Source organism: Pristiophorus japonicus, chromosome 17 (assembly GCF_044704955.1).
Source record: "Pristiophorus japonicus isolate sPriJap1 chromosome 17, sPriJap1.hap1, whole genome shotgun sequence".
In the NCBI taxonomy this organism is placed as follows: domain Eukaryota; kingdom Metazoa; phylum Chordata; class Chondrichthyes; family Pristiophoridae; genus Pristiophorus; species Pristiophorus japonicus.
In genome coordinates, this window is record NC_091993.1 from 8,344,805 (window position 1) to 8,361,436 (window position 16,632).

Genomic DNA, 16,632 nt, shown 5'->3' on the forward strand with positions numbered 1-16,632 from the left:
TCTCCGGTCCCCACCACTTAAAATGTCCACATTTAAAAGGGGCAGTCACTTATATCAGTCAAAAAGCAAAAACCATTTGCATTAACATCAATTTCAAAGTTGCCCATTGCAGCATCTTTTAAGTGCTCTGTTTATTTTGTCCAGAAACGACTGTATTTTGGTGCACTGAAGCAAGAACAATCAATGTAATGTTTTGTTCAGAAACTATACATATGAACATACGAAAATGAAGGGCAGGAAAAGACCAGCTGGTCCATCAAGCCTACCCCACACTCATCGTGGCTGGAGCATCATGTCTAGAGACTTCCGATCTCCTCCCCCTCAAATCTGGCACCAAGCTTATGGTCTACAGGGCTGCAGTAATAGCCGCTCTCCTGTATGGCTCAGAGACATGGACCATATACAGTAGACACCTCAAATCACTGGAGAAATACCACCAACGATGCCTCCGCAAGATCCTGCAAATCCCCTGGGAGGATAGACGTACCAACGTCAGTGTTCTCGCTCAGGCCATCATCCCCAGCATCGAAGCACTGACCTCACTCAACCAGCTTCGTTGGGCAGGCCACATCATCTGCATGCCCGACACAAGACTCCCAAAGCAAGTGTTCTACTCGGAACTCCTACTTGGCAAGCGAGCCCCAGGTGGGCAGAAGAAACGTTTCAAGGACACCCTCAAAGCCTCCTTGATAAAGTGCAACATCCCCACCAACACCTGGGAGTCCCTGGACAAAGACCGCCCTAAGTAGAGGAAGAGCATCCGGGAGGGCGCTGAGCACCTCGAGTCTCGTCGCCAAGCGCAGGCAGCAGAAGGAGCATGCAGCAAACCAGACTCCCCACCCATTCTTTTCTTCAATGACCGCCTGTCCCTCCTGTGACAGAGACTGTAATTCCCGTATTGGACTGTACAGTCACCTGAGAACTCACTTTTAGAGTGGAAGCAAGTCTTCCTTGATTTCGAGGGACTGCACAACAACAACCTAATAACTAGTAGTCAGTCCTGCTTTGAATGGGGAAGGTCCTGCCTGACCAACCCCATGTTTTCTTTGAGGAAGCGTAACTTAGCATGAAATGCGTAACTGGGGTTTGTGCCAGGTTCTGCCAAAGTTACGATGATGAATGCGGGAACAACTTGAAGGAAATTCCAGGCTACTATGGTAAACTATGGGAATAGGACAAGGGGATACAACAGGTTAAAACTAAGATAAAGTATTCTTCAGACTGATAGGAGGAAGTTGCTCCATGCAGAGTGTCATCAATGCTTAGAATGGACGTCCAGGCTGTGTGGTGAAGGTGAAAACATGCATAGAACTAATGGTTTTGTTATGAATAAAGAGTGAGTGTTGAAGAATCCGTTCTGCTAGGTATGATTTTTATATGTAGCATCATTTGAATGGATATTAGGGAAGCAGATGAGAAACAAAAATGCATAAAATGAATCCTGATTTGACTTGCCCTTTGGGATTTGTTTGAAGAGATTACCTTCGTGGTTTGAAAGTGTAACTTAATGCTTTAACTTGAAGATAAAATACTTGGCTTGGAAATTCTGCCATTTCAGCTATCCCACAATTTGGCATCGGCAGTCCGCCAGTCCTATGATGTTTTAAAGAAAAAAATGAGTAGTTCATCCAAATATCAATTGAGTCAAATTACTCAAGAAGGTCTTGGACTCTATTCCTGTCTGTACTGAGATCTCCACCAGAGTGGCCGCAGGAGCATTATATTTGTGCTCAGCACCCCTGGATTAGAGAAAAGGCCAGAATACCCACTGACCACGATCCATCAACCCTTGCAATTGAACAGCTCAGTGAGGGTCACTGTCAAGGCTCACACATGGATACTGGGAACATGAGAGATAAAAAAAAAAAGCCTTGCACTTCCATAGGGCCTTTCACCGGACGTCTCAAAGCACTTTAAAGCCAATGAAGCACTTTTGGAGTGCTCCCTCAGCACTTCGCTGGAGCATCAACCTAGATTAATGTGCTCAAGTCCCTGGAATGGGACTTAAACCCACAGTCTTCGGACTCAGAGACGAGTTGCTACTCACTAAGCCATACTACCGCCCAAGGCTCTGTAGGTAACAAGGAGTTAATGCCTTAAGATTCGGAGATTAGAAAAGGGGAGACAGCTGGCGAGAAAATGGAAAAATAATAGGAGCAGCGAACAATGATTGCTGGCTATCTTTTGGGTAACACAATATACCCTATAAACACACACTCATGTTCATGCCTAGCAAATTGTACAAAATGCTAAGAAGAAATCAGATGGTAGGACCTAGGAATTCCCCTCAAGTTATTGTGAAAAACATACCACTGTAGCTTTCGAATTCATAATGGCCCGTAAATTGTGGCCTCGCTGGGTGTGTACCATGTGCGCACGCGCCTGAAGAGGCCTCACAAGTGCCGGTTCTCGGCACGCAGTGCGCATGTGCCGAGAACCAGCATTTGCGAGCTGTCAATCTTTTGACAGATCGCACGCATCACCAGGGGAAGGACATTCGTGTGCAGAGATTTGGGCTATTTGCACAACTCTTGCCCAGCGAATGTCCTTCAAACTCTTATGCCTGGTAAAAGCAGGCATGTAGCCTACTTTTACTAGCATAAGAGTTTTAAAAGATAGAAAAATTAAATGTTATCATTAATTTTTATATTTAAAAACCTTGTCCATTAAGGTGTTTATTTTTTACCCCTATTAAAGTATATTAAAAAAAATCAAAAAAATAAATTTTTGGCCTAAACATTTAATTAAATTCAATTTCAATTAATATGTGAGTTTTAAAAAAAATGTATTGTGTTGTGTTTATGTTTTGGGGGTATTCTCATCGTAATGGGAGCTCAAACAAACAGAACTCCCATTATCATCAATGAGAATACTCCATGTTCATTGGTGGCCCAGGCCCATGTGATCCCAGGTTGCGCGTACGTTCCTGGGGTGCGTGAGTCCATACGCTGGCTGCGAATGGAGGCCTTGGACTGCAAGTATACTTTCCTCCGGGACCACCAGGTACTTTAGTTAAAAAAAAAATTTGGTTGGAGGCATCTGCCCGCAGGAAGCCTCTGACCACAATTTCTGGGCCAATATGTAATGCACATTACTAAACTGTATGATTTGTTTTAGGGCTGGAAGCGTGCTATATGGCATTGACAGTATGCCAGATCTGCGGCGACAGAAGACAATGCCTATCGTTCGGGATTTGGTGAGTTATATTTTGGATTATCGTTTGGGTTTATTTGAAAATTATCTTTTGCTCTCGAACAATCATAACACGGAGATGAAAAACTTGCCTGTTCTTGGATGACAAGTTAAATTCAAGACAAGTGATTCACAAGCCTAAGGAAATTGCGTCTTATTTCTTTTGTTTTTCTGCTTACCCACTTTTTAGATTTATTGTATCTCCCTGCATCACACCACATTTTCTGGCGTGTGATCTGTTTCCAGGCTTTGGCCAGTGTCTTTCAGTAACCAGCTACTGTTGTCGATGTGACTACAGGATAGTACAGTCATTCTTGTACTACTCCAGTACCAGCGGCATCACAGACCAGCCCACACTGCTCTAGGTTCGTGCAGCAGAGCAGGTCTCCAGTAGTCCTGGTTAACCCTTGCCACTGGATAAAGGCCCATCTCTGTCAAGCCCGTGAGGTGGTTGATGTGCAACGGTCACCACACGTTAAAAAAAATCCACGCACAGGCATCTTCCTCCCTTTCAACTGGAGTTCAGGACTGGAATATCGGGTCCTTCATTGAATCATCATGTGGAAGCAAGTCATCCTTGTTTGAGGGACCACCTATGATGATGACTGGAGGGTGTGTGAGGGTAGTGCTGGTTGGCTTGCCGTTCAGTTTGTTTCTCTACCCAGACTTAGTAGAAATTAGAAACTCATTGTGAATAATGCATTGGTATATTTTTAAATCAGCAGAATAACAAAGTACACTGATCACTTAATTTCATCGACACAGAAATTCATTGTCGATGCTAACTGTATTGTACGTTCTCTATGCAGAATTGATATCTGCATTCAAAATTCACTGAAGTGTGCTTTGATACTTTAATTGCAACTAGAGGTAATGAAACTAACAACTAAATATAATTTCTTTCACATGCTTCTTGGATTAAACAGGCTATGGTAAGTGCTTTCCAAATATAAATCACATACATTGCTACCCTGCAAGCGCTGGTCACAGTATTTGTAACAATTACTTTTTTTTTAAATTCAGCAGGATGAGGATTATAATTTCCATTCAAAAATATATGAATGGTTTTTCCATCTCAGCACAGTAAAAATGCGGTTAGTTTCAAATTGCAGATGACAATATAGCTGACATTTTTCTCTCAGTCACACTAATTACTAAAACCCAGAAGCTTATCTCTGCAAATTAAAATAAAATAAAATGGGTGCATGTTCACTTGGATAGGAGACATTTGGAGAGCTATGGGAAAAGAGCAAGGTACAGGACTGATTGGATACCTCTTTTATTAAACTGAATTGTTTTCCTTTGACTTCACAATTTGAAACGTTGGGCTCTCGATTAGCTGAAAACGGGATCAGATGGCTGATTTTCACTCAGTCGAGGCTTATGACACAGTAGTTGGAGTTGGTGATGCCACTGAAGCAGTAAGGTTAATTCAGTTATTTATTTTAATGTGATGGGATGGGTACTTAAGTTATTCCACTGGTGACTAAGTGGAGCAAGCACTATCATGGTGATAATTCAATGGTTACATTTCACAAAAATTAGATTGTGATTAAGTGAGCTAAAGTTCCAGATCATTTTTATTTAACTCATTGGTATCGCATCCGATTTGAAAAAGAATCAGCAGTATTTTGTTCCACTGAATAGAGATATATAATGACAGCCATCAAGTGCTAAACATTCCGGAATAGTTGCTCTTTTTCTTTAAACACAGCTGCACCTTATCTTTCAAGGTGATATTTCTGGCTGTGTTCCCCAGCCATTCAGTAAATATTCCACAATATTTTTGTGTAAGAATCCAGGTTCTTCATTTTAACTGTTTTTCAAGCTTACATTCAGACAAATTATGGTATGCAATTATTCACCCTAGAATTACAGTAATTCTGTTCAAAGTTGTACCTGTGCAATATGAATAATGAAAATATTCAAAACAAACTGATTATATGTTTTACACAAAAACATATCAGCCTGGATTTTTCTCTTTTGGCACAGTTTACACTAATAGTGGGTTTTACAGTCAAATGAAAGCATGCTGTTTACACCCAATTTTCCCAGATCTGCTCATTAGCATAACATAAGGTGTAGACTTGGACAGGGTTTAGGAGCACACAAGTAGCGAGAGAGGAAAATTGTCTTCTCTAAATCTCGAATAAGATTGTTTCTAAATAAAAGAAAGAAAGACTTACATGTATATAGCACCTTTCACAACCACCGGACATCTCAAAGCGTTTTACAGCCAATTAAGTACTTTTTTTGAAGTGTAGTCACTGTTGTAATGTGGGAAACACAGCAAGCTCCCACAAACAGCAATGTGATAATGACCAGATAATCTGTTTTTGTTATGTTAATTGAGGATAAATATTGGCCAGGACACTGGGGATAATTCCCCTGCTCTTCTTCGAATTAGTGCCATGGGATCTTTTACGTCCTCCTGAGAGAGCAGACAGGGGCCTTGGTTTAACGTCCCATCCGAAAGATGGCACCTCCGACAGTGCAGCACTCCCTCAGCTCTGCAGTGGAATGTCAGCCGAGAGTGGGACTTGAACCCACAACCTTCTGACTTAGAGGCGAGTGTGCTACCCATTGAGCCACTGCTGACACTAGCCCTTTTTACTTCCACCACAAAAAATCAGACCTTAAATTGCTGATGGTTTTGTGTGTCTGTTGTCCAGGAGCTTTTCTTTGCCAATAAACTTTCCAAACATCTGGAAGTCTGAATTCTATTTATTGTAATGTATTCAACCAAGCACAGAATGTGCAATCTTGTTGATTTTCTCGAAAGATATGCATGCATCATCCCTTATTTTGTATGTATTTACTTTTGATATTGAAGTCCTTGAAAGACACGGCTTTAGGACTGTTTGTTTAATGATCTAATATTCTGTAGATCATTAAAACAACCAAATATATGGAGCATGGTACCTTTGGTTAATAAAAAACAGATTAAATATGCATTTTGTACATTGTTTTGTGCTGACAGTGATATTAGCATTCTTGTATAGAACAGCATTACCGAGCCTGCGATTTCCCCCCCCCCCCCGCCCGCCCCCCCACACAGCGAGCTCTTGATTTCAAGCATCTCACTGCTGACAGTTGCCAAGTGGAAGCCAAACGCTTCCTCGCAGTTCTGTTTTAAGAATGGCCTTTCTTGCCGTATTCAAGTTGGAATATTTCTATAACTTTCTTTTGCTTTCCTTTCCTGGAGAGCAAGGAGAGGGGACAGCTCTGAGCCTCAATCAATCGACATCCCACAGCCCTGTGACTGGAAGCTCAGCATTACATGAAGTGAAAAGTATCCAGGCTCATCGATGAAGGGGACGTGCTCCTTATTATGAGTGTCACTAGTATAGAACAAAATATGATTGATTCAAGTGATCGGCTCAATTGATTCTGGGACCTTATATTAATTCCAAATCAATCATTGGCTACAGCCCCACCGGGCACAATCTCCAGGAATTTTTATTTTGGGAGTATAAAAACATTAATTCACCTATTTCTTATTACAATAGTTTCTAAGATAGATCAATTAGCTACCTGAAGTTTAAAAAAAATAGTATTCTCATCACTTTCTATTTGCATTTTAACCCATTTCAATAGACTCTTGCTGCCCGGAAAGCAGGTATATCTTTTGCCATGGTTACCAGAACCTCAATAAACAATCAAGAATTGGTAAGTGTGTTTCTTTATTAGTATCTTGCCTGTGACATTAACTTCGGTCAGTTGATGAATGTTTTTTTTTATATACATGATGGTGAGAATTTGGGAGAGAGACTTTAGAAACTTGTTTGAAAGCACCACTTAATGGCCACTCTGCAGTTACATTATTACAGGCAATTGTTTACATATAGGAGTTACGATCTAAATGTTTACATAGGAATTTTCAATGTTAAACGTTGACATAAAAACAAGGGTGAGAATCATGACAATAGGAGTCTGCACAGGAAACTTCCACATACAGGAGATTTTAATAAAGTATAGATATTTTTGTTGGTACATTTTCTACTCGTCTTCCTGCTCATTCAACTGGATGCACAAGAGGTTGTATTGTAGAAGCAGTTCTATTGAAATAGCAAAACTCCAAGTATAACCACTCTAAAAAGTAAAAACTAGATGGCGTTAAAAACCATATCAATAAACATATTCTAACTCAATTTCTCAGCATATAGGGCTCAATTTTCCCCAATGCCGTTTTTGGTGTATTGCCAGAGTTACGCCCGTTTATCTTGGCCTCAACTACTCCAAAAAAAAAAGTAGCAAGTTTCTCCGTTCTATTTTTTCAAATTGGCGCCACGCAGCCTGTACTGTAGCTTCGGGGGGTGGAGCCTAATGACTGCGCCGAAAAAATGATACCCCCAACGCCTTCTGTGCATGAGCGGGAAAAAATGCCGTTTTTAACGTGATTGCTACGGCCACGCATCTGCTGTACAGCTCCCGGCCTGCATTCGGCCATTTTTAAAGAGCCAGTTGTGTGTGAGAACTTTAATTCTTATTGGAAAAATCGGAACTGCAATATAATATGCATTGCGGCTCAAGGACCAAGAATTACTCACAGGACGAAGTGGAGGCACTGGTTACTGTAATTGAGGCCAGATGGCACGAGCTGGACACCAGCACAGGTCACATAAAAGTTTCACCAAAAGAAATGAAAAAACGCTGGAACCAACTTGCAGAAGATTACTGTGCAAAAAGAAGTGGCAGGACCTTGGTCAAGTAGTTAGTGTAAGTAATATTTTCATTTATTCACTGGAGTTGCAATTGTAAATGTGACCATCTGTGTATGTCGCACCCAGCAGAAAGACACATTCTCTAATAAGTTATATTTTTATCTTTGCAGAGGAAGGTGGCACACAACAAAAGGGAAAGAACTCGAACAGGAGGAGGCCTGACAAATCTGCACCCACTGACACCCTTGGTTCGCTGCTTTGATGGTTCCTGCCTGGAGAAAAGCAACCACCACTGCACAAGCTGGGCCCACACTCGAGGGAGAGGGTAATTCCTGCAAATTCCACATTCTGGCGTTGCTAAATATTAAGTACTGCGCGGGCTAGCCATGATATGGTTCATTGGGATGTCTCCATCAGCTACGCTTCGGTTGATGCAATGTACTATCATTCATCGTGGTCCTTCAAATCAGCTTGCTGCCTGCTCTGTGTGAGCCTACTCATGCCTTCCTGCCCCCTCATCTACTGCTAACCATTTGTCTGGTCTGTTATATTTTGCAGAACTCGGGGCCAACCCTGACAAGGCTGAAGCCGATGCAGAAGAAGATTCAGACACGAACAAGCCTGAAGAGGAGAACATCTTCCAATCCCATCTTCCAGACCAAGAGCATGGGAGTGAGGGGGAGGTGATGGATGAAGCCCCCACTGTTGTATTCACTTTAGAGGAGGTGCAGGTGCCGCCCATTGAGGTGCCAGCCCCTTTCCTGAGTGATACGTGTTGCTGGGACATTCCATGGTTTCCCACAATCCGGGTTGTGGGTCCCAGTGGGATGCAGCGAGCCACACCCAGGGTGAGGAGGGGGAAGGAGAGCTCGACAGCACTCTCCTGAGGTGCAGGATCTAACAGATGTGGTGCAGATGATGGCAATGAGTGCAGAGAGCATTGACCTTACGCGATCACTCCTGGAAACCATCAGTGGGGTGGGTGATGAGGTATCGGGACCAATGCAAGAAGTAACAGCACTCGCACGAGAAATGGGAACACTGCCCGGAAACATGAGGGAGTGAATGGCTCAGGCAATGGAAACAATGTCGGTGCACATGAGGGAGGGAATGTTGCAGGTAGTTGACACACTGTCCGGGCACATGAGGGAGGGAATGTCGGAGTTAGCTGCTGCAATAAGGGAACACACTCAGACCCCGCGCCCATTGATAGAATCAACTGCCACTCACACTCCAATCCCCAGACCAGCCTCTGAAGAGGCCCAAGCCAGGCCTACCATATTACCGCCTGCCACTCCATCAAAAAATGCGCATTACCTGAAATGTTCTAAAGAATAAGCTTGGTACCAACCCGAGACGTCATGAGCCAGGTGGAAAGGCTCATGACATCGCTTTGTCTTCCAATAGCCAGCTCTGCCCTTCTGGCTGCTGCTGAAACATGGCAGATATAATGCTCTCGTGTAGGATGAACGCATCATAGTTGCTCCCAGGGTATCTTGCATCAACTGACATGATGCGCGCATGTCGTCACACACGAGCTGCACATTAATGGAGTGGAAGCCTTTTCTGTTCCTGTATATCTCAGAATCCTCCAAATGTGCTCGCAAGACGATGTGGGTACAGTCAATGCAGCCCTGTACCTTTGGGAAGCCAGCAATCCTGGAGAAGCCCAGAGCCCTGTCACGCATTGCTTGGGCAGTCATGGGGAACTTTATGTAGTCATTCTTCTGGGCAGAAAGTGCAGCAATCACCAGTCGAATGCAGACATGTGTTGCATGTTGAGAAATGGCGCACATATCCCCAGTTATGGCCTGGAATGATCCAGATGCATAGACTGAAAGTGCAGCTGTAATCTTCACTTCAATTGAAAAAGCACTCCTCCTGATGCTTCTAGGTTGCTTTTGCTTTTACTAACTCACCGATCTCAGGTACTACAACTTTGCGGAAACGCAACCTTCTGACACAGTCTGCATCACTCGGGTGCAGGTATGAACGCCTGTCTCGATATAGCCGACGTCGGTAAGGCCTCCTGTCCATCACCCTACGTGCTCTGAGGTTCCTCATGCGATGACGTTGAATCAATTGTCTCCTCCGCAGCACCATCATGCAGAAGGCTTGCACAAGATATGGCATTGCCCCCATGATTAAATTGTACCTTTGCAAGAAGCTCAAAATGACAGCCAGAACAAGGTTGTTTGTTCTCTCTCTCCCCAAGGTCGATGCCCTAGTATTGACCACACCAAGGTCTGAGCAGGCGCAATAATCGGGAACCCCCCCTCTTTCCCCCCACCTGCCCCCCCCCACCTGGGCTTCATTTGATTAATGTTGTAGGCTTCTCATGCCTTCCGTTCACCTTTCACAGCCCTCAACGACCCCCCCCCTCCAGGCTTCTTTTCAAGCCGAGCCCCTGTATCCGGGCGAGGGACCAATTCTGTCGGCCAACACCCCGGCCAACGAGCGAGGGTTGGAGATAGAAACATGGAAAAAAGGTGCAGGAGCAGGTCATTCAGCCCTTCGAGCCTGCACCACCATTCAATATGATCTTGCAACTTCAGTACCCCACTCCTGCCTTCTCTCCGTACCCCCTGATCCCTTTAGCCCTAAAGGCCACATCTAACTCCCTTTTGAATATATCCAATGAACTGGACTCAACTGGTCGTTGGGGAGGAGTTAAACTAATACGACAGAGGGATGGAAACCTATGCAGGGAGACAGAGGGAAGTAGAATGGGGGCAGAAGCAAAGGATAGAAGGAAGAAAAGTAAAAGCGGAGGGCAGAGAAACCTAAGGCAAAAAGCAAAAAGGGCCACATTACAGCAAAATTCTAAAGGGGCAAAATGTGTTCGAAAGACAAGCCTGAAGGCTCTGTGCCTCAATGGGAGGAGTATTCGGAATAAGGTGGACGAATTAACTGTACGGATAGCAGTTAACGGGTAAGATGTAATTGGCATCACGGAGACATGGCTCCAGGGTGACCAAGGCTGGGAACTCAACATCCAGGGGTATTCAACATTTAGGAAGGGGAAATCATGCTTGACAAATCTTCTGGAATTTTTTGAGGATGTAACAAGTAGAGTGGACAAGGGAGAACCAGTGGATGTGGTGTATTTGGACTTTCAAAAGGCTTTTGACAACGTGCCACACGAGATTGGTGTGCAAAGTTAAAGCACATGGTATTGGGGGTAATATACTGACGTGGATAGAGAACTGGTTGGCAGACAGGAAGCAGAGAGTCGGGATAAACGGGTCATTTTCAGAATGGCAGGCAGTGACTAGTGGAGTGCCACAGGGCTCAGTGCTGGGACCCAGTTCTTTACAATATACATCAATGATTTGGATGAAGGAATTGAGTGTAATATCTCCAAGTTTGCAGATGACACTAAACTGGGTGGCGGTGTGAGCTGTGAGGGGAACGCTAAGAGGCTGCAGGATGACTTAGACAGATTAGGTGAGTGGGCAAATGCATGGCAGATGCAGTATAATGTGGATAAATGAGAGGTTTCCACTTTGGGGGCAAAAACGCAAAGACAGAATATTATCTGAATGTTGGCAGATTAGGAAAAGGGGAGGTGCAACGAGACCTGGGTGTCATGGTTCATCAGTCATTGAAAGTTGGCATACAGGTGCAGCAGGCGGTAAAGAAGGCAAATGGTATGTTGGCCTTCATAGCTAGGGGATTTGAGTATTGGAGCAGGGAGGTCTTACTGCAGTTGTACAGGGCCTTGCTGAGGCCTCACCTGGAATATTGTGTTCAATTTTGGTCTCCTAATCTGAGGAAGGACGTTCTTGCTATTGAGAGAGTGCAACAAAGATTCACCAGACTGATTCCCGGGATGGCCGGACTGACATATGAGGAGAGACTGGATCAACTGGGCCTTTAGACATTGGAATTTAGAAGGATGATACGGGATCTCATAGAAACATAGAAGATTCTGATGGGATGGGACAGGTTAGATGTGGGTAGATTGTTCCCGATGTTGAGGAAGTTCAGAACCAGGGAACACAGTCTTAAGATAAGTGGTAAGCCATTTAGGACTGAGATGAGGAGAAACTTCTTCACTCAGAGAGTTGTTAACCTGTGGAATTCCCTGCCGCAGAGAGTTGTTGATGCCAGTTCATTGGATATATTCAAGAGGGAATTAGATATGGCCCTTACGGCTAAAGGGATGAAGGGGTATGGAGAGAAAGCAGGAAAGGGGTACTGAGGGAATGATCAGCCATGATTTTATCGAATGGTGGTGCAGGCTCGAAGGGCCGAATCGCCTACTCCTGCACCTATTTTCTATGTTTCAATAACTTTCTGTGGTAGAGAATTCCACAGGTTCACAGTTCTCTGGGTGAAAAAGGTTCTCCTCATCTCGGTCCAATATGGCTTACCCCTTAACACTTGACTGTGACCCCTGGTCCTGGATTTCCCCAACATCGGGAACATACTTTCTGCGTCTAACCTGTCCAATCCCATCAGAATTTTATATGCTTCTATGAGATCCTCTCTCATCTAAATTCCAGTGAATATAAGCCTAGTCAATCCAGTCTTTCTTCATATGTCAGTCCCACCAACCTGGGAATCAGTCTGGTGAACCTTCGCTGCACTCCCTCAATAGCAAGAATGTCCTTCCTCAGACTAGGACACTAAAACTGCACACAATACTCAAGGTGTGGTCTCACCAAGGCCCTGTACAACTGCAGCAAGACCTCCCTGCTCCTATACTCAAATCCTCTCGCTATGAAGGCCAACATGCCATTTGCTTTCTTAACTGCCTGCTGTACCTGCAGCCTACTTTCAATGACTGATTACCATGACACCAGGTCTCATTGCATTTCCCCTTTTACTAATCTGTCAGCATTCAAATAATCTGCCTTCCTGTTTTTGCCACCAAAATGGATAACCTCACACTTATCCACATTATACTGCATCTCCCATGCATTTGCCCACTCACCTAACCTGTCCAAGTCACCCTGCAGCCTCTTAGCATCATCCTCACAGCTCACACTGTCACCAGCTTAGTTTCATCTGCAAACTTGGCGATATTACTTTCAATTCCTTCGTCTAAATCATTAATATATATTGTAAATAGCTGGGGTCCCAGCACTGAACCTTGCGGTACCCTACTAGTCACTGCCTGCCATTCTGAAAAGGACCCGTTTATTCCCACTCTTTGCTTCCTGTCTGCCAACCAGTGCTCTATCCACGTCAATACATTACCCCCAATACCATGTGCCTTAATTTTGCACACTAACCTTTTGTGTGGGACCTTGTCAAAAGCCCTTTGAAAGTCCAAATACACCACATCCACTGGTTCTCCCTCATCCACTCTACTAGTTACATCCTCAAAAAATTCTGGAAGATTTGTCATGCATGATTTCCCTTTCATAAATATATGCTGACTTAGACCAATCCTGTCACTGCTTTCCAAATACGCTGCTATTAAATCTTTAATAATTCATTCCAGCATTTTCCCCAATACCGATGTCAGGCTAACCAGTCTATAATTCCCTGTTTTCTTTCTCCCTCCTTTTTTAAAAAGTGGGGTTACATTAGCTACCCTCCAATCCATAGGAACTGATCCAGAGTCCGTGGAATGTTGGAAAATGACCACCAATGCATCTACTATTTCTAGGGCCACTTCCTTAAGTACTCTGGGATGTAGACTATCAGACTCTGGGCATTTATCGGCCTTCAATCCCATCAATTTCCCTAACACCATTTCCTGACTAATAAAGATTTGCCTCAGTTCCCTCAGTTCCTTCTTCTCACTCGACCCTCGGTCCCCTAGTATTTTCGGGAGGTTATTTGTATCATTCTTAGTGAAGACAGAACCAAAGTATTTGTTTATTTGGTTTGCCATTTCCTTGTTTCCCATTATGAATTCACCTGATTCTGACTGCAAGGGACCTACATTAGTCTTCACTAATCTTTTCACATATCTATAGAAGCTTTTGCATTCAGTTTTTATGTTCACTGCAAGCTTACTGTCATATTCTATTTCCCCCCCCTAATTAAACCCTTAGTCCTCCTCTGCTGAATTCTAAATTTCTCCCAGTCCTCGGGTTTGTTGTTTTTTCTGGCCAATTTATATGCCTCTTCCTTGGATTTAACACTATCCTTAATTTCCCTTGTTAACCACGGTTGAGCCACCTTCCCCATTTTATTTTTTACGCCAGCTAGGGATGTACAATTGTTGTAGTTCATCCATGTGATCTTTAAATGTCTGCCATTGCCTATCCACCGTCAAGCCTTTAAGTATCATTCGCCAGTCTATCCTAGCCAATTCACGTCTCATACCGTCGAAGACAAAAAAAATCAACACTTAAAAGAATTCCATTAAACTTCCATTCCCTGCATTTTAAGTTAAAAAAATTTAATCTTGATCATGCATATTTATGTGTTCTTGATTCCCTTGAAAACTTTGCATAAGGCAATGGCGTCTTTCTGCGCCGATTCTTTTAATGTGCGCTGGTTTTTTTTAAGTGCCCAGAAGGTTTTTCAGAAGTGGTCAGATACGCCGTCGTAGGAGAAATTTAAATTGGCCAAACTTGCATAATTGTGGAAAAACTGACGCAAAAAAAAATGTACCTAAAAAAATTGTAACTAACTGAGTTACGTTGGCGCACAAAGATTGGGGAAACTTTGATTTTTAAATTTAGGCCAAAAAAAGCGGCACGCGCCAAAATAACGGCGCAAATCACTGGAGAAAATTGAGCCCATACAAACTTATCAGTTTCTTCAACTGCACAAGACATTTCAGAATCTCACCCACCAATTTAAAGATCACTAAATAATTTCTAGGCAGCGAGAGTGTCAACAAGGTGAAGATATGCAGTAAGAAAAACTGATATTGTAGAAAAGAATAAAACAAAATATATAATTTGGATTCATTAAAAATGTTAGCACGATTAAATTTATCCCTCCCATCGGTTAGTGCACCAACTGTTTAAGATAACTGGAGAGTATGCTGAGGGTTTTCACCCCTCCAAATAGTGGTTATGTCACAAGGAGCCTTGAAATGTGCCTCTGAGGTGAAAATAGAATGATCTGATTGGATGGTGCGCTGTTCTGATTTTTAAACTTAATTTAATGACATCAAACATTGAAATCCCAGGAAGTTTAAAAAGTGCATTATTTCACAAAAGAGCATTTCTAATTAAATGAATTGTGATGTGACTCCGGGGCACTTCACCCAATGTAAGAATGCACATTTAGTGCAGAATTATTACATTTTTGATTCTAAAAATAACGAACAGGTGTTATGTTTGGAATATGAGAGACACAATGTTAGTTATTCTCGATCACTTTGCACAAAATTACACAAAGGAATCCAAATTCAAAGCTGTAAATGAATGTTGGAATAATCTCCCTAAAGACCTGTCTTGCTTCTCCATTTGAAAAGTATTCAATCCATATCTCTGACTGTCAGACTTCAATCTTTGTCAGATACAGTTGAAAAACATTTTCTTTTCTTAAAAAAAAAAGGCAGTCATTTCATCCTACTTCTAAACTGGAGAATTACATTTACAAGCAATTTACTGACGCCTAATTCACCCAAAGAATTACAAGCAGATACAATTACTTGGCTTCCCACAGAGTGTACCTGAGCAGTGACCTTCAGGAGACAGGCTAGATTAGAACAAAAAACCTGCTCTTCAGACCAAGAGCAATCTGGATTGGACAAGGAAATCTGATCATACATATGAAATTCTAATTCACTAATTCAAACCTGAATACCACAAACATTACGTGTATATTTACTATTCTGAGAAATAATCCATATTAGTATTTTTATTTATGCAAAACTGCATGTTGCTATGGCAATTCACACAAACTTAAGTACTGAAGAACTATATCGACAAATTCTACCCCATTTCTATTTACTGACACAGATATTCTCCAACAAGGCTTTCAATGTTGCCACTAGTTTACTCTGCCTAGGTCGCGAATACATGACCTCATCTCTCTCATCTGGAGGGAGGAGAGCATGCCGGGGATCTCAGAGATGCAGTAATTGTGACCATCTTTAAAAAAGGGACGTCCGACTGTGGCAACTACAGAGGAATCTCCCTGTTATCAGCCACTGGGAAAGTCCTCCCCAACTGTCATCTTCCCATGGCCGAGGAGCTCCTCCCGGAGTCACAGTGCGGATTTTGACCCTTACGGGGCACAACGGACATGATTTTTGCAGCGCGACAGCTACAGGAAAAATGCAGGGAACAGTGCCAGCCCTTATACATGGCCTTCTTCGACCTCACAAAAGCCTTTGACACTGTCAACTGCGAGGGTCTATGGAGCATTCTCCTCCATTGTGGATGCCCCCAAAAGTTCATCACCCTCCTCCGCCTGCTCCACGACGACATGCAGGCCGTGATCCTTACCAACAGATCCATCACAGACCCAATCCACGTCAAACAAGACTGCATCATCCCCCCCCAACCCTCTTCTCAATCTTTCTTGTCGCCATGCTCCACCGCACAGTCAACAAGCTCCCCGCTGGAGTGGAACTAAACTGCAGAACCAGTGGGAACCTGTTCAACCTGTGCCGTGTCCAGGCCAGATCCAAGACTACCCCAACCTCTGTCGTCGAGCTACAGTACATACAGAGGCTGAACTCCAGGACATAGTCGACGTATTTACTGAGGTGTACGAAAGCATGGGCCTTATGCTAAACATCCGTAAGACAAAGGTGCTCCACACAGCCTGTCCCCCTGTTATCAAGATACACGGCGCGCCCCTGGACACCATGGACCACTTCCCATATCTCGGGAGCCTCCTATCAACAAGA

The 16,632-nt window shown here is 43.4% G+C and overlaps 1 protein-coding gene across 2 annotated transcripts in view; it reads left to right on the top strand.

Moving 5' to 3' along the window:
• LOC139227523 (protein unc-13 homolog C-like) overlaps positions 1-16,632 on the top strand; it is an 801,204-nt gene that overhangs the window by 441,678 nt on the left and 342,894 nt on the right. For both annotated transcript variants that reach the window (XM_070858323.1, XM_070858322.1), the window contains 2 exons: positions 3,118-3,196; positions 6,790-6,861. In XM_070858323.1, coding sequence (XP_070714424.1) covers positions 3,118-3,196; positions 6,790-6,861 — 151 coding nt within the window. The remainder of the gene's footprint in view (positions 1-3,117; positions 3,197-6,789; positions 6,862-16,632) is intronic.